The sequence below is a fragment of the Phyllosticta citribraziliensis genome (genome assembly GCF_038025025.1).
Source record: "Phyllosticta citribraziliensis strain CPC 17464 chromosome Unknown J3D65scaffold_11, whole genome shotgun sequence".
Taxonomy (NCBI): domain Eukaryota; kingdom Fungi; phylum Ascomycota; class Dothideomycetes; order Botryosphaeriales; family Phyllostictaceae; genus Phyllosticta; species Phyllosticta citribraziliensis.
In genome coordinates, this window is record NW_027117348.1 from 1,552,503 (window position 1) to 1,576,522 (window position 24,020).

At 57.9% G+C, this 24,020-nt stretch overlaps 8 protein-coding genes across 8 annotated transcripts; 3 read left to right on the forward strand and 5 right to left on the reverse strand.

The window, feature by feature from the left end:
• Window positions 1-486: 486 nt before the first annotated feature.
• On the reverse strand, window positions 487-2,716 carry J3D65DRAFT_636952 (ABC1 family-domain-containing protein). Its single transcript, XM_066801449.1, has 3 exons — window positions 2,144-2,716; window positions 922-2,096; window positions 487-875 (listed from the first exon to the last, which is right to left on the reverse strand). The coding sequence occupies exons 1-3, from the start codon at window positions 2,458-2,460 to the stop codon at window positions 625-627; spliced, it is 1,743 nt and encodes a 580-aa protein (XP_066652139.1). The 5' UTR covers window positions 2,461-2,716; the 3' UTR covers window positions 487-624.
• Window positions 2,717-3,162: 446 nt separating this feature from the next.
• Window positions 3,163-3,932, reverse strand: J3D65DRAFT_661641 (uncharacterized protein; the record flags this gene model as incomplete). The annotated part of the gene is made up of 3 exons (XM_066802607.1): window positions 3,163-3,414; window positions 3,510-3,701; window positions 3,765-3,932. 3 exons carry the CDS (start codon window positions 3,930-3,932, stop codon window positions 3,187-3,189), a joined length of 588 nt encoding a protein of 195 aa, XP_066652140.1. The 3' UTR covers window positions 3,163-3,186.
• A 3,044-nt stretch (window positions 3,933-6,976) lies between these two features.
• On the reverse strand, window positions 6,977-7,496 carry J3D65DRAFT_636960 (uncharacterized protein; the record flags this gene model as incomplete). The annotated part of the gene is made up of 1 exon (XM_066801450.1): window positions 6,977-7,496. A coding segment is annotated over exon 1 (218 nt), but the record flags the coding sequence as incomplete, so codon positions are not given.
• A 1,038-nt stretch (window positions 7,497-8,534) lies between these two features.
• J3D65DRAFT_107666 (PAB1 binding protein-like protein) lies at window positions 8,535-12,669 on the reverse strand. The gene is made up of 5 exons (XM_066793700.1): window positions 12,347-12,669; window positions 11,835-12,039; window positions 11,472-11,742; window positions 9,015-11,420; window positions 8,535-8,962 (listed from the first exon to the last, which is right to left on the reverse strand). The coding sequence occupies exons 1-5, from the start codon at window positions 12,490-12,492 to the stop codon at window positions 8,751-8,753; spliced, it is 3,240 nt and encodes a 1,079-aa protein (XP_066652142.1). The 5' UTR covers window positions 12,493-12,669; the 3' UTR covers window positions 8,535-8,750.
• A 1,200-nt stretch (window positions 12,670-13,869) lies between these two features.
• Window positions 13,870-16,791, forward strand: J3D65DRAFT_559218 (actin-interacting protein; the record flags this gene model as incomplete). Its single annotated transcript, XM_066797398.1, has 1 exon — window positions 13,870-16,791. The coding sequence occupies one exon, from the start codon at window positions 13,870-13,872 to the stop codon at window positions 16,789-16,791; it is 2,922 nt and encodes a 973-aa protein (XP_066652143.1).
• A 2,354-nt stretch (window positions 16,792-19,145) lies between these two features.
• J3D65DRAFT_107776 (uncharacterized protein) lies at window positions 19,146-19,994 on the reverse strand. The gene has a single exon (XM_066793701.1). The coding sequence runs from the start codon at window positions 19,737-19,739 to the stop codon at window positions 19,200-19,202; it is 540 nt and encodes a 179-aa protein (XP_066652144.1). The 5' UTR covers window positions 19,740-19,994; the 3' UTR covers window positions 19,146-19,199.
• Window positions 19,946-21,021, forward strand: J3D65DRAFT_636975 (uncharacterized protein). The gene is made up of 3 exons (XM_066801451.1): window positions 19,946-20,447; window positions 20,505-20,688; window positions 20,742-21,021. The coding sequence occupies exons 1-3, from the start codon at window positions 20,016-20,018 to the stop codon at window positions 20,888-20,890; spliced, it is 765 nt and encodes a 254-aa protein (XP_066652145.1). The 5' UTR covers window positions 19,946-20,015; the 3' UTR covers window positions 20,891-21,021.
• A 330-nt stretch (window positions 21,022-21,351) lies between these two features.
• Window positions 21,352-23,648, forward strand: J3D65DRAFT_636979 (general substrate transporter). Its single transcript, XM_066801452.1, has 4 exons — window positions 21,352-21,809; window positions 21,864-22,160; window positions 22,210-23,067; window positions 23,122-23,648. Exons 1-4 carry the CDS (start codon window positions 21,604-21,606, stop codon window positions 23,429-23,431), a joined length of 1,671 nt encoding a protein of 556 aa, XP_066652146.1. The 5' UTR covers window positions 21,352-21,603; the 3' UTR covers window positions 23,432-23,648.
• Window positions 23,649-24,020: the final 372 nt, after the last annotated feature.

A 24,020-nucleotide genomic window follows, 5' to 3' on the forward strand; every position in this document is an offset into this window, starting at 1 on the left:
CGTTGTGATGTGGACGAGCAGAGTGGACGACTGGGTCGTGTTGTGATGGACTGGACTTGGGGCAATGCAGTCTAGTGCGACAGCAGTTTCATGGCCATCACGACGCTGTCGCAGGCAGCGTTTCCGGCGTTTGGCTCCCTCCAAAAACCGTCATCATGAACCGGACGTGAATGATGTAATTCATACAATCTGTACAGCCACAGCTCGACGCCCTGCCACATTGCTTGATTCTTCCCGTGCATCTCAGCTGCACTGCGCCCGCTGCGTCGACGCCTGAGGCTGCCCTCCCCTTTTCCTCGCCGTGCCATTCGCCGACTGCACCACCACCACGTCGCTCCGCCGCCAGCTTGCGTGTGGCATCGCATCTCGTTCCTGGAATAGACACGCCCGGCGACGTTGTCCGCATCCGGATCATCCTTGGCTCCTTCCGCCAAAATGTCAACGGAGCCTCAGTCTCGGCCGAATCAAATCATGTTTGCTGCCTGCCCGCCCGCCAAAATCGTGTATTGCTTCGCTGCATCTATGGTCGTCGTCTATACTGAAAGAAGTGCCCACGCTTCTGCCGCCCGCCTCCTCCTATGTACACGCGAAGTTTCGTGGAAGAAACAAAGCGCTTACTCCAGCTTACATAATTGGGCGCATCCCGAACGCCCGCCGCAGCGCCAAATAGTATTCATAAAGCGTCAGCTTGACGTCCACCCGCACGTACGACGTCCAAGCGCGCAGAAACTGGAAAATGTTGCCCAGTTTCAGCATGCTGCCTCTAAGCGACTCCATCTGCTCCTCGAAGACGGTGCGCGAAGCATAACGCGCCAGGATCAAAAACGTTCGCACGGGACCTTGCCGGGTGTGAAGATTCTCGTCCAGTGATCGAGCTGGAAACTGTCAGCGTGTTGTCGAAATCAGTCTTGGTCTACTCACTGAGGTCGTTGGTCTTCAAAATGAGCAGAATAACGCGGGGCACTTTGCCCAGCAAATCCACCAACTGCTGCAACATGCCCTCTCCGAGCGCCTCGGAAATGGCCTCCTTTTCTTCCTCATTCCGTGGCTTGTTGAGCCCTTGACGGACTGCTGTATAATCCCTGCCCGTGATGGCACTGGCGAATAGCGGAAAGTACTGGTCTGATATCCCGGCAACCTCTTTTGCGTACTTGCGCATGCGCGGCTCGTCGGCGTCCAGTACTGCCAGCCAGAGCTTGGCATACGATCGTCGCAGCGACAAGGGAATGTCACGGTAGAGCCCGTGGTCATACAGAATGACATCGAAGTTGCCCTTGCCTCGCTTCGATGGGTTGTGCCGAATCGCCAGGTTGCCGCCGTGGGGATCGCAGTGCAAAGGAGCATCTTTGCCAAAAATCATTTCGTTAAAGATGCGCGCCAACGCGGCCGAGACCTCATCGCGGTCGATCCCGTGAGAATCCAGATACTGCAAATCGTCTGGGCGGTGTCCCGTCACGTACTCCATAACCAAGAAGCGACGCTCTGCCCACAACACTTCCGGTATCACCAGCGGAGCACCCTTGACGTTGGCAAAATATCTCTTGGCGCGCATGGCGTTCTCTGCCTCGCGGCGAAAGTCCAACTCTTGAGGCAGGGAAATGTCCATCTCCGAAGCAAGCCAGGTCAGGTCGTATTCTGGAAAGAAGCGCTTGAGCGTGGCGAACGTGAATCGTGTCAGGGCCAAGTCGAGCGGCGCCCATTCGTCCAGCGTGGGATGCTGCACCTTGACGGCCACCCTTTGCCCGGTTTCCTTGATCGTTGCCAAATGTACCTGAGCCAACGACGCGGCGCCGATTGGCATAGACTCGAATTGCGAAAAGTAATCCATGAGCTCTTTCCCTGTATCTTTCTTGACCATGGCCTCGATCGACTCGAATGACGAGATGGGACACTTGTCTTGGAGCGGAATAAACGTATCGCACCACTCGCTGGGCAGGAGGTAATTCATGCTGCTGAGATGTTGCCCCAGTTTAATGAATATGGATCCATTCTTCTCGAGTGTGTCTAGTGTTCTCTCCGCGCAGCGCTTGTGACAGGCCTTGAGTAAGTCGGGGTAGCTCGGGTCCTTGTCGTCGTGTTTGAGAGTGACTCGATAGCTAGAAGCCGTCAGTTGAGAATACACGAGGTGGAAACCTGGACCAACTCGTTGATGCATACGAAGAGAGTGCCGACTACTCTTCCCGTCCGCCGCACAGCAGTATACGCGTGCTTCGCATCGTCGCTGACCGCCACCGCTGTCGCCAGTCCTCCTAAACTTGCCACCGCAAACACTATCCGCCGCCTTGGCCTGCCGTTTGGTTTTGCTCTTCTAGCATTTGACTGGGTCGCATAGTTGTGACTTGGCTGCAGAGGTTTCCGGAATAGTTGCTGCTGCGCTTGAACGCTTGGTCTGCATGTCCACGCCGAAGAGCGTGGGCTCCTACGGAGCAGCAAAGGGAAGGAGAAAGGGCCGGACATCATCTGCGCATCTTGTAGAGTTGTGGAACCACCATATGGACGTCAGCCACGCAAAGGGGCGTCGGCGGCTCGTAGTCTGCTTCCGGGTTGGTTGAAGGTGTTGTGGAGATGGATATTTTTCGGACATGACAGTAGCCCTATCGGCAGGCTGCGCCTAGATTCCGAGGCATGCGCCTCAACACTGTGGCGCAGAACTTTTAACATGGATGTGGATCACAAATAAGGTCGTTGGATTCTGACTCTCCTACCCAGGCATCGTTGCGCATGTGGTCGCCGCAGCGCGCCGCCAGCGACGCCTGTTTTGCCCCCATCTTTCGCCGCCATCTCGCGCCAAACATCTCACATCTCACATCTCACATCTCACATCTCGCGATCATCGCGCCGTCGCGCCGCTGCTCTCAGTAACTTTGGGAAGCAACACTGAACTTGCGCCGCACGCCACCGCTGTCAAGCGCCCAGCTGGTCGTGCAGGTGAACTTGTTGGGGACGTTTCTATTACCGCCGACAAGCCAGATCCGCCATCAACACGACAAAGCACCACATGCGGAGTCGGGATGGAGGGGTGGATGGAGCTCCATAGTCGGCTCACAGGCTGCCAATTTGGTAGATGTACCCTATCAGCCCTCCCATCCCCGTTTCTCGCATCCTCATTTCCATCCCGCTCCTCCAATCCTTCTGCCCTGCTACCCCCTCTCCCTCTTGACACTCTATTTCCTTCGCCCCCATACCCTACTCAATTGGTGTAGCATTTCCTTTTGGCGAACACTCATCCTGTGGCTTGTCCCCAACCTGAAAGCCCGCGCGCGCCTTACTACAGACCCTTGGACAGCTACACATAGTCGTGGCATCATCAAGGTTTCTATAAGAGTTGGGGCGCTCCTTGCCAGCGCCGCAGTGAATGAACGGACTAAACTTCCGGCAGGTTATGATATAGGTGCAGGCCTTGTCATCGGGAGCCTGTCGAGCGAGTGAGCGAGCGCCAGAACAAGAAAGGATAGGCAGGTAGGATATGAGGGGGCATCGCGAGTGGTGAGTGTTTTGGGCACACGCACATAGCAAGCACACTTGCCCTTAATCTTCTTAGTCCCGCACTTGCCCGCCAGCACCTTGGACCACGCGCAGGAAATCGACTCGACGTCGTCCTTGTTCGCATCCTTTGGGGCCATCGCTTTGTATGCCTCTTTGTCCTGGCATGCGCCCTTCCCTTTGTCAGGGACGCCGGCGCACTGTTCGTCGGTGGTGCACTGCCAACGCGCACATCAGCCTCACTGAGCAAGGGAGCGAAGGAGGGGAGAGGAACAGCGTACGTCCACATTGAGGATGACTTCGGCGGCATGCACTCCATATGGGGAGCCGGAAGTCTCGCCGTCAACTTTGCGGTGGTCTTCGATCGCCGCTTCGTCTTCCTCGCCCGCGGCGAAGGGCGTGGCGGTTGCAAGGACCGCGTAAATCAAGGAGAGAGTGACGAGCTTCATTTTCGCACGGTGCGAAGAGGACACGAGAGTAAATGGATAATAGGCAAGATAGCAAACGACGCTGCCCACCGAACGGAGGATCCATTGTTTTTCATATACATGCCCAGCGCGCGCGCTCAATTAAACCAGAAGCTCGTTTCTGGATAGACTTGACGGCGATAGAAAGTAAGAAGAAGTTGAGATTACACGAAAGAGCTTCTTCGTTTAAACCTACCTACATATTGACATGCTTTCAACAGCTGCAGTGTTGACGGTAGGCTGGCACTTTTTCCTTTCCGCCAGTCAGGCAATTTTGGACGCTGGCAGACGGGGGAAACAGGACAAGCATCGTTCATGAGGCAAAACCCTACCTAGCTACTGATGTATTTACTCAGCGTGTAGGCTGAATAAATGGGCCGAGCTTGGTAACTAGTTTTAAACTTCTCTCTCTGAAAGGGGTAGGTTTCGCCGACGACGACAACGAAAATAATGAGAATAGGGAGGCCGGTGCGCCGCTCGCTTCCAGTGCAGGTGTCGTTAGTGGTAATTGGCATGGTTCGATTCGGTATCTTACCTACATATGTAGTTAGGCGCGTGTCTGCGCGCGCTCTCTCCTAGACAATACAACAACAACTACAAAGGTCTTCGTCTTCTTAAAAAACCGACGCCAGAGCTTTGGCCTTTGAGAGCACATTTTGGCGTCAGCTGAACCGTTGCATCACAACTGGATATCTGTCCCTATTTTCACATTGACCGTCGGATCTGAAGTGTGTCGCTGTCGCAGTCGTTGCTCTTCCTTGTACGCCCATCCGCCCGCTCGCCATCATCCCACTTCCGTTGGTCGTCCTAACCACACACCGCTACCCCCTAGACCTATCTCTCATCACGCCCTCCCCCCTGCCTCACTCCCATCTTCATCCCCCCGCCTCATCATCATCGGCAGCCTTTCCCTTCGGCGAACACTCATCCTTCGGCTTCGGTCCCTTTTGAAAGCCCGCGCGCGCCCTCGCGCACACGCGCGGACAGGCGCATATGGTCGTGCGATCGTCGACATTGCGGTATGCCTTTGGCCGCTCTTTGCCCGGCCCGCAGTTTTCAGAGGTAATCTTTTTGCATGTGAAGATGTAGGAGCAGGCGGCGTCGTTGGGGGCCTATGTCGACGTGAGCGAGCGCCAAAATATGAAAGGGCAGGAGGCAGGTAGTGAGGTGGGTACGTAGGTGGGTAGGTAGCTTGGTAGGATGGAGGAGGCCACACGACGCCGGACGCACATAGCAAACGCACTTCTTCTCCTTCTCCTTCGTCTTCCCCTTCACGACATCGACATCCCCGCACCTCCCCGTCATCACCTTCGCCCACACGCAGGCGGTCGACTCAGCATCAGTTTGCGGCACGTCCTTCGGCACAATGGCCAGGTACGCGTCTTTATCTTGACACGCGCCCTTCGTCTTCGTCTTCGGGTCGCCGGCGCACTCGAGGTCGGCCGTGCACTGATGGCGCCGTCACGTCTGTTGTCAGCCGGGGAGATCAAGGATACGAGGAGCAGAGGAAGAGCATACGTCTGTCTTTAAAACGATCGTGTCGTCGTGTATGCCGTACTCGGTGCCGCTGTTGTGGCCGCCGTCGCCGGTGGATTCCTGCTCTGCGATCGCGATCACGAAGGCCGCGTAGAAAGAGAGAAGAATGGCGAGTGTGAGCTTCATCTTCACGATGGACAAGAGAGTGTGTCATTAATGGGAAAGAAATAAAGCGAACATGAGCGAAGTAAGTACTCGTGCAAGAAGCCGTCGGACGTCGCTGGATCCATCTCCCTTTTTGTATACATCGCATATGAATACAGTGCGTGCTGACATTACGCACGCAGCTCAGGTCGACAAACTCAACGACAAACCTACGCATAGATGCAGCCTTTCTTGTACAAATTACAAACGTAAGCGCGGCCCCAAGAGGAGTATTTATTCCACGTCCTCCCCCACGCGGTCTGTCTTTCACTCTTTCTTGGTACAAGCAGAAGCCGACACTTGCCTGTCCGAGCCGCTACTAGGTAGGTTGCTGGATCCGGGCGGTGTTTGATGGAGCCGGTCTTTGCAAGTTGGATCGAGACTCCTGGCTGCGTGGGTAATGGGGCGGAGGTTGAAGGTAGGTATGTATGGAGGTCGCACGTTTCGCGGTCACTTGCGCGGTGAGCGAGAAGGAAAGAGACAAATAGACACGCCGGCCGAGCAAGAAGATGGTATATACATGTATGTATGCATGAGCCAGACGCAGTGATCGACGACCAGTCAGCCATACAAGGTACCTACCTACCGGTACCTTATCGAGCACATTTTCGCCCAATCCGGTAATTTCGCTCGCGGTGGCTAACCTGAAGGGAATGTCGTTCCTGACCTGAGCGCTACGATACGCGTGTAGGGCGCGTGCGATAGATCAAGCAAGCAGGCAAGCAAGCGAACGAGCATACTTTGCGCGGTAAACCTACGTACGTGCCTGAATAAGGTACATGTACCTACCAGGTTTCGCGCTGAAAGGGGTAGGCGACCCCGACGACGACGATGCGACGGCTGTGCAAGCGGAGGTAAGGTAGGTACCTAATGTAGGTTGCTGTTGTATGGATGGGTGCCTGCCTGCTCGCCCGCCCGCCTGTCCCCCCGCTACCATTCTACTTCCACGTCTCACCGCCGCACCGCCACCGCCACCGCCACCCCCTTGCCCTTGCTCTCATGTCCCTTCTCTCTTCCTCACGTGCATTTCTACTCCCTCTCATCCACCCCTCACCCCTCCGCTTCCTCCACCCCCCGCCAACGACTGTCCTTTCGGCGAACATTCATCCTGCGGCGGCGGCCCCCCCTTCCAAAACCCCGCCCACGCCCTCTCACAAGTTCTCGGACAGCTGCAGAGGGACACGCCACTACGGTCGATGACGGAGTTAGGGCGCTCATTGCCAGAGCCGCAGTCAACGCCTGGAGGAAATTTCTCGCAGTGGTAGATGTAGGTGCATGCGGCGTCGTTGGGCGGCTACAGTGGTGTGAGCAAGCAGCAAGCACGAGAATAGGTGGGTAGGAGAAGGGTGGGAGTAGGATTTGATGGACATACATAACAAGCACACTTCTTCTTGCCCCCCTTTACCCCCACGACGCTGACGCACTCGCCCGTCAGCACCTTGGCGAAGGCGCAGGCGACCGTCTCGGCGTCGCTCGCCGGCACGTCCTTGGGCGTCACCTCCAGGTACGCCGCTTTGTTCTGGCAGAGGCCCTTTTTGCCGTTACCACCGCCGGCGCAGTCTGCGTTGGTCATGCACTGTTGTCGCCGTTGTCGTGTCAGTCAGCTAGTCACATAGCAAGAGCAAAGGGTGCAAGGAGGGAGAGAGAGATAGAGAGAGCTTACGTCCGGCTTGAGAAGAATATCAGGGCCTCGAGCTCCGTACACGACACCGCGCTCGTCTTCAGGCGCGGCCGCCGCGACGTCTCCTCCACCCGCAGCAGACGGCGTGCCGGCCGCAAGGACAGCGTAAACCAAGAAAAGAGTGGCAACCTTCATCTTCATCTTGATGAAAGAACGGGACAAGAGAGAGTAGAGTGGCTACGAGCGAAAAGCGAATGTGTACCACCACGCGTGATGCCCCTGTACGGATGGATCCATCCCTCTTGTATGCATGTATATATGCACCGCGCACAAGCGCGAGCGCGCGCTTAATCAAAGCGTAAAACCTGAGATTTATCGGATAGACTCACTCACTCGACAGCAGTGGTAGAAAGCTACATGTCATGGACGCAATTGTAGTGGCAGCAGTGGTGGCACGCAGAGCGGAGACTCTTACCGACTTGGTGGCCAAGGCGGCAGGTCTGTCCATGCCTTTGTGCATTTGGTCCCTCCCCGCTCGTCTGAGGAGGCGCAGGTTGAAATAAGAGTGGAGGTACAGTCTTTGTTCCTCGTGTTGCTCCATACAATAATGATAGTGGAGCTTCTTGATACACGCAAGAGAAGCAGTGGCACGCGGAGCGGAGCCTCTTACCGGCCTTGTCAAGACTTGAGGCAGAGGCCGCAAGGCTTCTACTTCTACCCCCGGCTTCACTCTGCAGGTCTGTCTTTTCGGATACGGTATCAGGCGCAGGTCGGAAATGCAGGTACAGTCTTTGTTCCTTGTGCGCCACACCATGCCGATTGACCTTGCGCGGAGACACTTGCCGACATGGTCAAGGAGGCCGTCAGGCTTCTGCTCCCCAGTTTTTCTCTGTGGCATCCAGTAGTCAGTAATCCAGTAGCCACGAAGAACCAAGTCCAGTTCGCATCACCACACACCAATTCACGATTGCATCTCTTCGCTGTGGCAGAATCTGGCATTCTGGCTGGGTAGACTACCACCCCACCACCCCGTACCTCCTCACATCCGAATCCTACTCGAACTCTCATCCTACCCAGAACAGGGACCCCACTCTACCCTACCCATCATCACCATCATCATCATCATCAACATACGGCTCAACTCGTGCCCAACAGTCTGTGAGATGGCGCATGTGGCTGGCGTGCGCGGGACGAGGCGCTCAAGCGACCATTTCAAACCCTCGGTCCTCCTTCTCCTCCTCCTCCACCTCCTCCAAAACCCACCTCTGTTAGATAGTGCCAGGCGAACGCAGCTTTCTGCTCAAGCTCCTTGCTGGTTCCGAGAGTCGCACTGGGCAGCCTGTTTCGGCAACATCCGGCGCGGGAGAATGGAATCCAATCAACTGGAGCAAGCAGAGGTCAAATGCCCAATCAGTCTGTCAAGACGGGCAAGAAGCCGGTCCTCAAGCACATCGGGCGAGCAGCTACCGCAACTGGGAACCACGGCCGACGCGGAAGCGTCACTCAACCTTTTCCCCGCCCTCGGCGACGTGCTGGCCGGGCCCAGCCGGGGGAGGCATTTGCGGGGGCATGGAATGGGCGGGCATCATGGGCTGGCTGTAGCTTCCGCTGGGCGTGCCTCGGTGCTGCTGGGGAAAATGGTGGTGTTGATGAGGGCTGGAGCCGTAGTGAGCTTGGTGCGGCTGCGGGTAGGGACCTCTCATTGGCGTCACTGAAAAGCTGGTCAGTAGCAAACTTTTGGTTGCTGCGTGTTGTTCTCTCACTTGATCCCTGAGGTGCTTGATGGTACACTGGATATGCGCCATTCGGCATGGGCATAAACTGCTGGGGGGGGTGGCCCTGCTGCGAGCCCTGGTGGCTCATCATTTGCGCGACGGGAGGACGTGGGCTAGGGAATCCGTTCGCGCCCATGGCCGGACCTGGCATTGGTCCGCCGTGATGGGGAAAGGCTTGGCCAGGCGCTGGCGAGTACACCATTCCTGGCATCTGTGGCATAGGCTGCATGCCTGGGTTTCCGTAGATGACGGGGCCGCCGTTGGATGGCTGATTGACCATCATTTGACCGCCCATGGCTGGGCTTTGTGCGACGAAGCCGGGCTGACGAATTGGCACGGCTTGCACGTTGGGGCCCATGCCAAAGGCCGGCATGCCCTGTGAGAATTGAGGCATATGTTGAGGGACTTGGTTATACGCGACAAAAGGCGGCATTCCCGCTCGTGGAGAAGGATGCACGCCCGAGTTGGACGCGGAAAACTGCATGTGGTGACCGTCAAAATGCGGTCCGTTGGGGCCGTGGTGAGGTTGGACAGGAGGATGACGCGGCGTGTGTTGGGGAGTGTGGACTGGACCCATGCCGTGTCCACCTTGTTGCAGGTGAGGAGGAAGTTGGTGTTGGTGTGGGATGGGTCCGTTGTTGATGGCTTGCGGGGCAGACATTGGTTGCACGGTGATGGGCGCGCGCTCAAACATGTCGGCATAGCTCTTTTCGACATTCTTCTCCGGGACGTCCCAGATAGGGGGAGTGCGGTACGCCTGAGGGATGCCGCCGTTGAAGTTGTACTCCTTTATCTTGTTCTCAGTTTGGGCCTCCTTCTTGAGGCGCTTAATGGGGTTGAACATGTCGGTAAGCGAAGGACGCTCGGACGGCGGAGCTGGCTTTTGGTTTCCAAAGAAGCTCGAAGTGGGCGCCCGACGAGGCTCAGGGCGAGCCGGTACAGACTCTTTCTTGGGGCTTGACGAGTTGCTCGTGTTTCCGCCAGGAGTAAAAGTGTTCGCGGCCGGATTGGGGCGGAATTCCATAGCCTTGACGTTGAAACGAGTCGAAATGCTCGAGGTGGGTGTATGGGAACCACTCGAGGGCGCCGTGGGCCCACTTGGTGGAACTCTCATGTCGCTGATGGGGACTGCGTGAGGCACATTCGGAATTCCCATGCCAGATCGATGCTGCTGCTGGGTAATGGCCAGGCGCTGGCTGAGATGGCCGGGTCCGTTCCGGAAGGGCATGCCGCCGTTGTTTTGAAAGTTTCTGTCACCCCGTGGTGCTTGGGGAAAGGCGCCTGGAGCAGGTCTGCCACGTTGGCCCAGTCGGTCGACTTGGGAAGCCGCTGGGGCTCCAGGAGCTTTAGGCTGCGTCTTGACGTCGGCAACAGGCGCAGCGGGCTTGCGTTCCGGAGTTGGAGCCGTCTTGCGCTCTTCTGAGGCCTTTTGCGACTTTTGCTTAATCTCTTGCTGTTTGCTGGGGTCCTTGGCCAGGATGGGAATCAAGTCTTCTGGAATTGGCGCGCTGTAGTTGAAGTTTGCAGCAAACTTTTTGAGATCGTTCAGCTTGACATTCTTGTCATGCCGAGCCGCATGGCGCTGTCTCTCTTGTAGTCTCATCTTCTCGTTGGCCGAGAATTGCTTGAAAGCATCCACTAGGTCATGCTCGACCGTATTTCCGGTTCTGCCGGGCCTCTTTCCTGCCGCCATATCAGATGTGGTTTGTTGAAGCGAGGGAGTCTTTCGTGTTGATTCGGCATGAATCGTTGAGATATCACCAGGCCTGCTGGTTGAGGTAGTGGCAACGGGAGCCGCGGTCGGCTTGCTTTCCTCGTTGGACGCAGTCTGCTGAGCATTGGACTCGCTGGCAGGAGTTGGAGAGGGGTTTGCCGCGGGAGAAATGGGGCGGGCGAGGGACGAAGAGATGATGGCTGGATCGACAGGAGCACCAGGCACAGTGGCTTGGCCTGTTGGGGCTCTTCTGGCTGGCGGCGTGTATTTGTTGGGTTGGCCAGAGGACAACTGATGAATGTCTCGGCGAACACCGCTGTACTTGTCCTCTTCGTTCAGACCGCTGTCATCAGGCGCAACGGCGCCACGCTCCTCGGCAACGTGAGAATTCATGGCCACGCCTGCCTCAATCTCTCTGGCAAGCTTCTCGGCTTGCGCAGCCTTTTGCCTGTACGTCGGGTCGTCCCGGTTGATCTTTGTGGTGTAGAGCTCTTCGTCATAGCTGCTGGTTGCGCCAAAGAGACGCTCATTTGCCTCGAATTGGTCCCATCCCGTGCCACTATCTTCGAGAGACAAATCGACGTCCGTTTCGGCGGATGGAACCCACGGTTGAAGGTCGCGTTCGCGCATTTGAAGATTGCCCGAAATGTCGGCATCGGTCCTGAATCCAGCAGAAGCGCCTAAGAAGCTGTCAGCATTTGACGCTTCAGTGGCTCCTCCACCAGACTCACCATTTCGGGGCTTTGCTTGTGCCTTGTCCGTCGAAACGCCTTCGGCATTCAAGAGGACGACATCCTTGACATCAAAGGCCATTTTGTGCTCCGGACCGGCTCCACAGTATTCGGAGTGCGACTCGGCCGCGCCGTTGGTCTGGCCGCTCGAGGCAGGCAGTTTCTTGGTCATCTTGAGGACATATCGGGACTCTTGCTGATCCAACGAAGGAGCGGAAAAGATGCCAGTAAATCGCTCGCCATTCTTTAACGTGACCTTGGCCTCGTGGCCCTGCGGTTGTCCGTCAGCGTGTGCTACCTGCGTTGTCATGGCGCGCAAAGAGTCCTCCATATCATTCCACACTCAGCACACCGGACACTCACAATGAAGTTGCTCAGCAGATAAACCATGCGGTCGTGCGCATGTTGGTTGTTGTCCGATTGGGAGGACTCCTTGGACGTGGTCATGGCTTTTGCGCCAGCAGGACCTTTTGCGGCGCCGACGGCACCGTTGGGCAATGTGGAGTTGGAGGATCTTTGGGTAATGGGATTTGTGCCTGAGGTCCAGGCCTTGGGTGCGGGAGCTTTTCTGCAAAGGCCAGGTGGTTAGCTCAGTGGGTTTGCGACGGGGACGGATGACGCGAGATGCGGACGAGGGAAAAGGGACATGGCGGTGACCAGGTGCGCGATGATAACAAAAGGAGAGTGAGGCGTTGGTGGAAGCGGAGCATAGCCAATCGCCATTTTTGATGCGTGTAACGGCCAGTTTGGGCGAAGTGGAGATTCGAGTCGAACCACAAGCGCGGCGGGGACTCGGGGGAGGGTCTCGAGGTGACATTGTGGCACGACGAGTCGGCGGGTGGAAGGGTGCTGCAGCAACGCAAATTGGGTCTTACCTCTGCGAAGCGTCAATGGGACTGGGCGACTGCTTGCGCGTGCCGTCCATGGCCTTGGCAGTGGTTGTTGTCTTTAGGTGAGCTTTGTGCGGGCCGGAGGGGAGCGAGGGCGAAGTCTTGCCATTCGCGGCGTTCAGCGACGCCATGCTACGGGCGGGGGAGAAGCTCAATTGGTGCCTCGGAGCAGGAGGCAGACGAGCAGGGAGGACGACGGCGACCGGACGTGACGACGAGCGGCGCGAAGGGCCGGGAAGCTCTGGCCGGTGAGCGCCAAGTGAGGGTGGGGAGGGCGACGACGGCAGGCGGCGGTCGTGAGGGCGAGGAAGGGGCCGGTCGGGGGTCGAGGGCGCGAGGGTGACAGGCGGAGAGATGGACTCAAGGGACAGGCGTGGTGTGGAGAAGGGCTCGGTGGTGAGGTTGAGCCGTTGCTGAGGTCAGGTAAGGTCGGTACAGTAGGTAGCAGGCAGGTGGTAGGTTGTTGGCGTCCGGGTGAAACTACGCTAGCGGAGATCCCTGGCTGGGATGCGGCTTGGGGGAACAACAGGTCGAGTCGGCCAGAGGAGAGGGCACGGGTGAGGGAGGAAAATAACGACGCCAACGAGACAACAGACTGGAGGTGGATGGCGTGCGGTCGGTGAGCGACGGTGCGTTGGGCTGGCTGGGTGGATGCGTGGCCCAAGTGTGCTGTTTGGATGGATGCGCGTGTGGAGCTTCCCTGAGCTGCGCGGAGCAGTCGACCAACTGACAACAACGGAACGAGGGAGGAGATGCGCGTGAGCGTGTTGTCTGCGTGATGGTCGGCCGTGTGTTGAGGTCGTTCTCAACGTGTGTCTGGCTGCGACCTGTACAGGGAGTGCCGTAGGTGGTGGGCGTGAAGCGCGACAGCGACAGCGACGACAGCTCCTCGGGGTCAAGTCAAGCATCAAAGTGGTGGCCGACGCGAACCAAGCCACCTCAAATGCTTCAGCGTGCGGTTTCAAAAGACATCAATGCATTGCATCCCTCCCTCCACCTCCTCCTCCTCCTCCGCTGTCCTGCCATCTCTCCATGTCCCTCCCCCTTCCACGCTGACCTCATTTCTTGTCCGTCAACCCGACAGCCCGAGCCTCGCCTCAGGTCCTCTCGGAGCGGACTTGGCACGAGGCCAAGATCACCCCCCGGCGTAAGCGACGGGCCGGGATCCCTGACGGCTGAACCACATCTCCAGCTCTGTATTGCTCCCGTCTGCTCGCCCGCCGTCTGTCAGATGCTCCTGGGCCTCCTTCGTCGCTGACCACGTCCGCTTCTCCCTCACTTCCATGCAGAGCCCCTCGTCTTCCCTGAGATCGCACCGCTCCGGCTCCGGCACCACCGTCGCCTCCACCACCTCGGCCATGACGCACAACTCTGACGAGCCGGGGCCGCGAACCTCGTCTGCCTCGAACCGCTCCACCGGACAATCATCATCGCGCCGCGCGATGAATGTGAGTCTCGATTTTCTACACAGCGACTCCGACATTAGCCTCGACTCGCTCACCACTAACATGTTGCCTCTGCTGCAGCCCCAGCAGCAGCTCTCCCAGATTGAAAAGAGCGTCACCCACCTCCTCGTCGCGACCAAACAGCTCCTCGAGACCCTGACCCTCTGGTCCCGCGGAACCGCCACCGAAAGCGAAGTCTCCGACGTCTATGTGCGCCTTGGCTACGAGTTCAACATTGCTACAAGGGCCTTCAATGCCATCGGAGTGGAGACGAGCGACCTGGGCAATGTCCCTGAGCTCCTGCGCTCCATTCTGGAAGAGACCCTGAGCCAGGAGGCGTCTCAGTCAAGCTTGGATCGTTTCCTCCCTCGGATCCGTGACATCATCATCAACCTGCTCCACGGATTGAAGAAGAAACAGCAGCGGCTGCGCCAGAGGAGTGGGCGCGATTCGGGCAGTTCCAATGGTACGAGCTCGAGACATGCCAGCCTTGGCGAGGAGGAGGCCACGCAAAGGCAGTCAAGCAGACCGTCGGCACGCCAGGGAAGCGCCGACTTCACTGCCGACAACTCTGAATTTGGGCCACGGACGTCATCCATCCCAGCAGGTAGAGGGTCACCCGGCAATCATTCTCTGCCGCCAGTCCCCCGAGGCAGTCGACGCGATACCAGCACAACAGATTCGTCGCTCTCCAGCAATGCCCTCCAAAACATACCCGTCATTGCGCCCTACCCTCCAGACGACAAGATGCCATCCCAACCAGACAATCGGCCCCAGCAGTTTGCAGACTTTCCCCCACCGCCGCCTCCCCCGAAACAACAAGACGCTCTCGCTGCGCTGCAACGTGGAGGTGAGCTGGAGCGCAGGGCCTCGAGAAGATTCTCGGCATATCAAATTCAAAAACATCTCGGCGCTGCGAATGGCATTCCCATGCTCCCTACCCAGACGACGCCTGTGCCCAACCGTGGGAAGGATGTGCGAGAGTCGATGAATGCTGTTAGGAACAGGGGCTCCGTCATGCATAGCCGCAAGCAGTCGACACAACGTGCAGGCTTCGACGATTCGGCCAAGGCAAACAATTTGGCCGCTCGGAGAATCTCCGAAGAGAGTTCGGCCACTTCTTCGTCAGTTCCAGCGCCAGGCGAAAACGATGAAGGCTCTCGCATGCAGTCGCCAGAAAGAACTCGAGGTGACGATGTCGACGAGGATGCGCCGACGTTCAATGCCACGGTTTCTAGTCCAGGGGAAGACGAATCAGGGACGTCACAAGGTGGGGATAAGTCGCTCTTTAGGCGTGGCACCATTATAACCCCGACGCGCTCTCCCTCTCGACGAGCGAAGCCCTCTACTCCGGAGCAATCTCAAGAGTTCATCCCGGAGCAGTCGCCTCAACCAGGCAAAGAACTCACTCTGTTCCTGCAATACAAGAGCAAGATTAAAAAGTTTGTGCTTGCCGATGGATACAACGACTTGTCGATGGCTCGTCTACAGTTGGCTTTTATCGAAAAGTTTGCGTGGAATACGCACAATAACGGAGCAGATTTGCCCGACATTTACCTTCAAGATCCCGTGTCTGGCGTCAGGCACGAGTTGGAAGATTTGAATGACATCAAGGATCGCAGCGTCCTCGTCCTAAATGTCGAGCCGCTGGACGAGGTCAAGCGTCACTTTGACGACGGCATCGGTGATCTCCGCAAGCTCGTCGAGGGAATCAAGACATCCATTTCGGACCAGCAGTCCGTTATTGAACGCGTGTCAAACCGTCAACAAGATGCAGCAAAGGAGATTGCCAGCTTGGCTGCAGCTCCATCGGCGGGTTCGAGGGCCTCGATGCTCTCGCCAGTATCTCCTCTGCGTGGACCACCAAGCGGGGCAAATCTCAAGGGATCCGCTGCCTCGCTCGACGAGATTCAATCGCTTCGGCGGGATCTGGCAGTCGTCCGTCAAACTTACACATCGTTTGTCTCTGACGTCGAGGCAACCATGACCACGATTCGTTCCAAGGCAGCATCGGTCAAGTCGACCGCCATCAAGGCCGAAATCCCGTCCGTCGAGGGTGAAAGTGGAAGAGCCTATGTTAACGCCGGGAAGAAGACCCTCAACGACGACTCGGAGAAGATTGTCAACCGCGTTGACGACCTTCAAGACTTGGTCGAAGACCTTCGCAAGGATGTGGTACAGCGAGGTGTTCGTCCCATCCCGCGGCAACTGGACACGGTCGCCAAGGATATTCAGAACGCTACATCAGAAGTCAAGAAGCTTCAAGACTTTCTCAAGAAGGAGAAGCCGATTTGGACCAAGATTTGGGAGCAAGAGCTGCAGATGGTCATGGAAGACAGGGAAATGCTTACGATGCAAGAGGAGCTCGCGCTCGACCTGCAAGACGACTTGGAGAAGCTTTCGGAAACCTTTGGTCTGGTTGAACAAGCCACCAAGCAACAGAACCTGCAGAGCGGCGGCAGCCGCACGACTAGCGGCAAGGGCATGCACGCCCTGCAGCTTGATGCCGCAGTCGATCCCCACAAGGCCAAGGACGGCATGCTCAATGAAGTGCGGGCTTTGCAACCAAACCACGAGAGCAGGCTCGAAGCAATCGAACGTGCCGAGAAGCTGAGACAAAAGGAATTGGAAAGCCGCCGAGGAGGCGAGTTCCAGCAAGAACTCAGCAACTTTGTGGAAGAAGGCAAGCTCAAGAAGAGCGGCGGGTTTGAAGAGGTGGAGCGTCTCCGAATCGCCAAAGATGAAAAGATCCGCAAGGAGGTGTTTGAATTGCAAGCAAAGAGGGCCGCCGAGTTGGAAGCCAAGAGAGCGGCCGCAGCAGAGGCTCGCCGCAAAGAGGCTGAAGCCGCCGCGGCATCGGCTGCAGCAAACCCATCGGCGGACGTGGATGGGTCGGGCGATGCGCCATCGGGTGAAGACGCAACGGAGGCCAAGAATGAGCAGGCTCCCGCCACCGAAAACGGTGGTGAGGACGCAGCAACTTGAGCCCCGTCGTTTCTTTCATCTGCTAATGGCTTGCAGCAGAGATGCCCAAACGTCGGTCCAAGCCCTCCGTGAAGCGCGGCGAGCCGTCAAACTACCAGACTCCGCCCGAATCGCCCTTGCAGCTCCTCAACCAGCCTCAGGGACGCCGCCACGGCAAGTCTCCTCTGGGATTCACGCCTTCTCCTGCAACGGCGCGGACGCTTCGCCACTCGCCCACCAGCGCCATCCTCTCTGCCTCTCCCAGGTCGCCGCCGCCAAACGCGAAAAAGGAAAATCAGTCTCCCACCTCGTCGACCAAGAGCTCACCGCGCCAATACAAAGGCAGTCCGCATTCGCAATCGCGCGTCCGCGGCGTCGACGGTGACGCCGCGCTCAAGCGCCAGGCCTTCGCCAACAAGCACGTGCAGCAGCTGCGCGAAAGCCCTACGGGAAGCGCGACTGCACCGCCGCTGCGGCTGCGCTCGTCGACGCCTGATCTGCGCAAGCGGCGCTCCATCTGGGACAGTCTGACTGGGCTGGCGGGGTGGGGAGGCGCGGGAGGTGGTGGTGGTGCAGCAGATTGACGAGACATCCGGCGGCTCTGGAGCATCCATGGCAGTCTTTTCCCTCTCTCTCTCTTCGTCGTCTGGTCTTTTTCATGACTGCGACCGTTTGGCTTTGGAGATCCCCGCTCGCTCACTGCCTTTTTCGTCGTCACACCGATCCCCCTGTTGTCTCTTTTGTTGCCTTTCTTCTTTTCTTCCTCTTTTTCCAAGCGTCCTAGCGAGTAACTATGCAGGCAAGCGAGCGAGACGGCATGAGTAGTAGTAGACGTAGTAGTAGTAGTAGTAATCACGTAATCATAAATTCGACACTACCACGCTCTGTCAGTCGATTGCACTTTTTTTTGCGCCTTGGTTTTGGGTTTGGCCTTGGCCTTGGGTTTGGCTTTTGCGTCTTGTTGTTGGTCTTGGACTGCACTGCACTGGACCATTTGTACATACTTGCTTGCATAGCCTAGGCGCCACGATTCTCCTTTATTCGATTTAATGCCATTTCCTCTCGCTTCTCTCTTCTTTGCTTATCTTTTTCTCCCCCTCATCTCTACCCCTGTGTCTGGCTGGCCCCGCTCTGCCTGCCGTCTCAATCAATGTACTCCGCACCTCCTCGCCTGCGCACCAGCGCCTCTATCGCTCAACAGCACGGTACAGTCCCGTGCATCAACCTCAACCAACGACGCACGCGCGGAGGCAGGGGTGGTGGGAATATCTCGTATGAGTACGCCGGGAGACGGCAAACCACAGTAAACAGAGGGAAAGCGATATATGAGGGCGCTGTGGAGACGGACAGACGGAGTAGTCTGCGTGTAAGCGGATCATATGGCTTGATGAGAGAGGGAGATGCGATGCGATGTGTGCATGCTGAGCTGCATCCCTTCGCGCTTTGTATTCGACTCGTCGGTTGTGATGGTAGTTTGTGGGGGGAAAACATGATGGACACGGAGAACATGTGACGGTGAGATGCAATGAGATGGGACGAGATGAATTAAGTGCAGGCGTAGAACCTTGACATTTACGGCTAAGCTTAAGCTTAATTCTGCGTGTTCTGCGTGTTGTGCTGTCGTTCTACTCGGCTCGCGTTAATCAATCAACAGCCATATACTCCACTCCATAAATACACAAACAAATACAGATCCCACCCTTGCAACAACAGCACCATCTCCTACGCCTTCTCTGCAATAGATTCCATGCCTACCTACATGGCGCCGACGAGATCGACCCAGCACCACAGTAATCTATGTATGTGCGTAGTCGGCTGGCTGGACGTTTGGCCCCCACCACCACGCCATACGATCTCACGACACACACACCGCCCGGCCGGGCACGGTCGTGGTGTTGCCCTTTTGCCGCCTACGCTGCCTGCCTGCCTACCAGCCTGGTCTAGAACAGCCGCTGCTGCTGCGTGTAAGCGAGACACCCATGCGGAAGCACTAGCGACGCTCCCGCTGCAGGGGTACGGCGGAATGGCCTGAACGGGTAGGGCACGGTACGGTATGGTGGGAGGGTAGGAGTACATACGGCCGGTTGTGGTGGTGTGTGGTGTGTTCCTGCAGATGAGTACCTTGCGGTAGGGAGGGAGGGATGTGTATGTGGAAGATGGGGAGGCACCAGGGGGAGAAGGGGCCGGGAGGGCAGAGATGTCGAAAGTTTAGGGGTCTCGGTTGTTGGATGCGCGAGTGAGTGAGTGATTGAGTTCTTGTCTCGCTGTCTGTCTGGCTGTCTGGCTCTCCGGGGTCCGGGCGCTTAAATGCTGCTTTTCACACGTGGAGAGACAGAGTCAGAACCAGAACCAGAACAAGAACCAGTGTCAGAATCAGGGAACGACAAAACAGCAACATCCCAATTCCGCGGCAGACATGAGAGAGTACGTCAGTATCTAGACAATCGAAAGGGCAAAGCAGACCCTCGAACAGAGATAATGGAGCTACGGCGACGTGACAGCGGCTCTCGGCTCCCTGGTGCAATAATAGAGCGGACTGGTGGCTCACCCGGGGCGGACGTGTGGCGTCGACGGGGCCCGCTGGCCGGTTGCTTGATTGGCCAGCGCACGGAGCCTTTTTGAGTGATATTTCGATGGCGGAACGGAAAAGCAGGCGAGGCGGATGGGGGCCAGCCGGCTTTCTCCATCAAGATCCCGTTGTGAAAAGGCCGTGTTCTTGGAAAGACGACGCAGTTGAGCCGTGGCCAGCTTGCTATGGGGCCATCAATGCTTGGTTGGAACAAGCTTTCCTGGACCCGGCAGGGTCGGTGGGTGGCGCGCGCCGGGCGTCTAGTCCACCACACAACCACCACCGCCGCACATGCAACCGGGCTGGCGACCTCAGCTCCAGGGCGAGACGGACGGGCAGTCCTGCTCATCACTTTTGTCCGGAACCAACCGCGGCGCCCCCCAAAAAGGATCGCAGACATTGTCTTTTCCGCATCAAGCCCAGGTTTGCCCCCTCAGTGTCGGCGCTTGTCCCTCTCCAACTGCATGATACGAGATTCTAGAGCGCCACTGACTGCTGGTCCGGCTGGCTTTGCTGCCTGGGCTGGGCTGGCTGGCGGGCAGGAAGGATGACGGCAATTTTAAAATGACCGCCGCTGCGCTTTCTTAAGGGGTGCTGTTTGCCCTCTGCTGTAGTTATCGTGAACCCATTCTCTGGTCAGCTCTCTCGGAACATACCACCACCACCCTCTCTCAAGATGATGCGTTCTCTCCTCCTCGCATCCGCCACCTTGGCGGCCGTCGTCCTCGCCGACGACTACAAGCAAATCTCGTTTCCCTTCCCGGCCGTGGAGGGCGACGATGTGGCCGACTACCTGGGCTCCGTCATTGGGATCCAGCAGTCCCTGACGACCCTCAAGGTCGAGTGCAAGGACTCCATCTCGACGGGCACCAAGTCGTGGGCCGACATCGACACGACCGACATTTGCTACTTCACCGACCCCGTAACCATGACGGTTGGCCCCAGCACTTTTGCGTACACGACCGAGTTGACGGGCGACGGCGGCACTGTCGATTTGACGGTCAGTGTTGGCTGCTCGCAGGGCAGCTCCCTGGTATGCGCCGTCAGCGAGGGAGGCCCGGGTGCGTGGGCAAATGTGTGCTACAGCTCCTACGTGGCGGGTGTAACTGTAAGTCTTTTACTTTCTGGAGGTGCCGGTGGATGGTCAGTTACTGATGCGCAACAGGGCGTCGCCTTTTCCAGCTGCTTGACGGCCAACAGCGGCACCGTCCCCATCACCACCACTGCCTTTGATCTCAAGGACATGAGCTCCATGACCATTACCGTCACCGATGGCGGCCAGTCGCTGACGGCTGGCGCTTCTGTCGTTGCAGCCACGGCCACGGCGACCGACGTCTCCAAGAATGCCAGTAAGTCGAACCGCACAATTGGATCTTCGTGTTCTTCGCTAATGAGGTGTCAGCTGCCAAAGCTACGGGTACCACGACGCACTCTGGTTCCTCGTCGCATACTGGCTCTTCGTCCGCCACTGGCACTGGTGCTGCTCCCAAGGTGACTGCTGGTATTGCGCTGGCCAATATTGCGGGATTGGTGGTGGCTGGCTTGTTGTAGAGATATATGGGATAGAGATGATTGTACAAGACTGTATGAAAAGGTTGGGCGTTCATAATCAGACGGAATGTTTTTAAAGACGATAAAGGACGAATGGATAACCTGATAATCGAGCATTTGTTGATTTGTTATTGTTTTCGAGCCACATTGAATGTTGAATGGTGAGACGTCTTGAAGGTGCAAGACAAGCCTGGTCTTTTGGAAAGTGAACCAAAACGCGAGCGCGGCCATCTTCGAGACCCGTCGGCTCCAGAAGAGCAGGCGATTTCGAGTGCCACTCCGAGGTCGCCAACGAGATAACCTCTGCATGTTGGTGTGCCACGATTTCGGCGTCGAAGCACAGCAGGTGGTACAGTGTGGCGCCGTCGCATCGGCAAACGGCACTGTTCCTGGCGATCTCGTCAAGGCTGCATCACAGGGTCAAGTGCGCGTGGAGGACGGGGAATAACATGGGGGCGTTGTGGGGTGAAAAGTGTGGAGGAGAGCCAGGGTCCGAGCTGCCCAGATGATCAAGCCGGACTGCTCCCTTCGTCATGCCTCTCTGTCTCACTCCTGTCCACCGCCTCCAACAGCACGACAACTCCTACGGCTCAACGGTCCGCGCTCTTCTTCCATGAAGCTTCCATGAAGCTGACCTCTTCGCCGGCAGCAGCACCTACGCCGCTTGAGATAACCCCGCGAATACTGCGACCAGCATAGACTACGAGCTAGACATGGCGCCGCTGCGTGCCGACTCGGCGGCCCAAGAGCCGCTGATAAACGACGCCCGCCTCCCTCTGTCGGACGAGTACGACAGCGACACGGCGCCGGACCTGGGCGACGACGACGATGTAGACGAGAGCAAACTGGTGTCGCCAGGCACCTTCATCTGGGCCCTGACCTTTTCGGCCGGGGTCAGCGGGCTCCTGTTTGGCTACGAGTGAGGGACGCTTTTGCCCCGCGGACCAGAGGGCTCTGGCTGACGTCTGTCCAGCACCGGTGTCATATCCAGCACGCTCGTGAGCATCGGCTCCGACCTCTCCGGCCGCCCTCTGACGACGCTGGACAAGTCGCTGATTACCTCTTGCACGAGCCTCTTCGCCCTCATTGCGAGCCCGGTGACGGGCATACTGGCGGACGCGTGGGGCAGGAAGAGGGTCATTCTGATTGCGGACGTGCTCTTCGTTGTGGGCGCGCTATGGCAGGCGTTCACGAGCACCGTCTGGGGAATGATATGGGGCCGCAGCATCGTTGGGATAGCAGTGGGAAGCGCAAGCTTCGTCGTGCCTCTGTACGAAGCCTCCTGCGCGGTCTACATTGCTCGCTAACCTTTCAAACAGCTACATTTCTGAACTGGCGCCTTCGCCCTTTAGAGGCCGCCTCGTCGTCGTCTCCAGTCTATTCATTACCGGCGGCCAAGTCGTGGCCTATGTCATTGGGTGGATCTTTTCCATGCAACCGCATGGCTGGAAATGGATCGTGGGCCTCGGTGCTCTGCCGGCGGCCATCCAGTTCGTGACACTCGGCTTCATGCCCGAGACGCCCAGGTGGCTGGTCAAAGCCAACCGCAAGGAACACGCGCGCCGCGTCCTCAAGAAAGTGTACGGCGTGAATCAAGACTCGAAAGACAGACTGGTCGAAGCGCTGCTCCGGCGCGTCGAAAGGGAGGTGCTCGAAGAGGAAGAAGCAGCCAGCAACCGTCGCAACCCGGACCTCCCCACCAAAGGCCTCCGCGCCAAAATGGCGTCCGTCAACGACGGCTTCGCGGAGCTGACCGTGGGCGGCAACAAGCGCGCTCTCATTATCGCGTGCATGCTGCAGGGCGTGCAGCAGGCGTGCGGCTTCAACGTGCTCATGTACTTCAGCGCCTCCATCTTCGCCATGATGGGCTTCGACTCGCCGACCCTGACATCGCTGTCCATCGCCGTGACCAACTTTGCCTTTACGCTCGTGGCCTTCCACTGCATCGACCGCGTCGGCCGCCGCCGCATCCTGCTCTTGTCCATCCCGTTCATGGTTGCCGGCCTCGCCATGTGCAGCGTGTCGTTCAACTTCCTCGACCTGCCCGAGCAGGAGACCGGCGCGACGGCAGCGCACGCCCAAGGCGGCCCGTGGGCCGTCGTCATCCTGCTCTCCATGGTCGTCTACGTCGCCGGCTACGCCGTGGGCCTGGGCAACGTGCCATGGCAGCAATCCGAGTGCGTCTCCTCTTCCCTTCCCCTCGCCAGCACCAACTAACACACAACCACCAGGCTCTTCCCCCTCGCGGTCCGCTCGCTCGGCTCCGCGCTCGCCACGGCGACGAATTGGGGCACCAATTTCGTCGTCGGCCTCACGTTCCTGCCGCTCATGGACGGCCTGTCGCCCGCCGGCACGTTTGCCCTGTACACGGCCGTCTGCGTCGCCGCGTGGGGCACCGTCCACCGCATCTACCCCGAGACCGCGGGGATGGGCTTGGAGGAGGTGGGCGGCTTGCTGAGGGATGGGTGGGGCGTCAAGGAGAGCTTGGCGCGGTGGAGCGAGCGGCGGCGTGTGAGGGAGAGGGTGGGTGGGGTGGAGTAGGTATGGTAGGACGGCCGTGATGTGGTGGTGAGCTTTGTTGGCATTAGATGGAATGGCGTTTTCTCGAGTAGCACTTCGCATTTAGAGAGAGATCTGTAGGCATATCGACCTTCCAATACTACAAACCCACAAAACATGCCCATCCTACCACACTACCCTCTGCTCCTTGTAGCAGCATCCTCTCATTCCCATCCCAAAGTATCCCCAAAGCTCCCAGTACCCGCGGCCTGCGATCTGTGGCATGTGGCACATGGCCTGTGGCAATCCCTCCCGCCCGTCCCTACCGTCTGCCGTCTGCCGTGTGCGCCACATCGGGCGACAGGGATGCAGCCTGTCCAGCTGCGTGGCTGCGCGTGCCGTTCCTAGCAGAGCAGTGGTGGCGGTGGCGGTGGGTGGCAGTGGCGGGGCGGGAGTGTATTTTAGGATTTGTTAGGAGAGGAGGAGGGAGGAACGCTTGGGCGAAGACGTCTCTCAGCGTATACATGAAGGAGAGGAGGTGGTGGAGGAGGAAAGGGAAGGAAAGGGAAGGGAAGGGAAGGAAAGGGAGGCAGTGAACCAAGCCTCAAAAAGGCCGACAGAGGAAAATGTA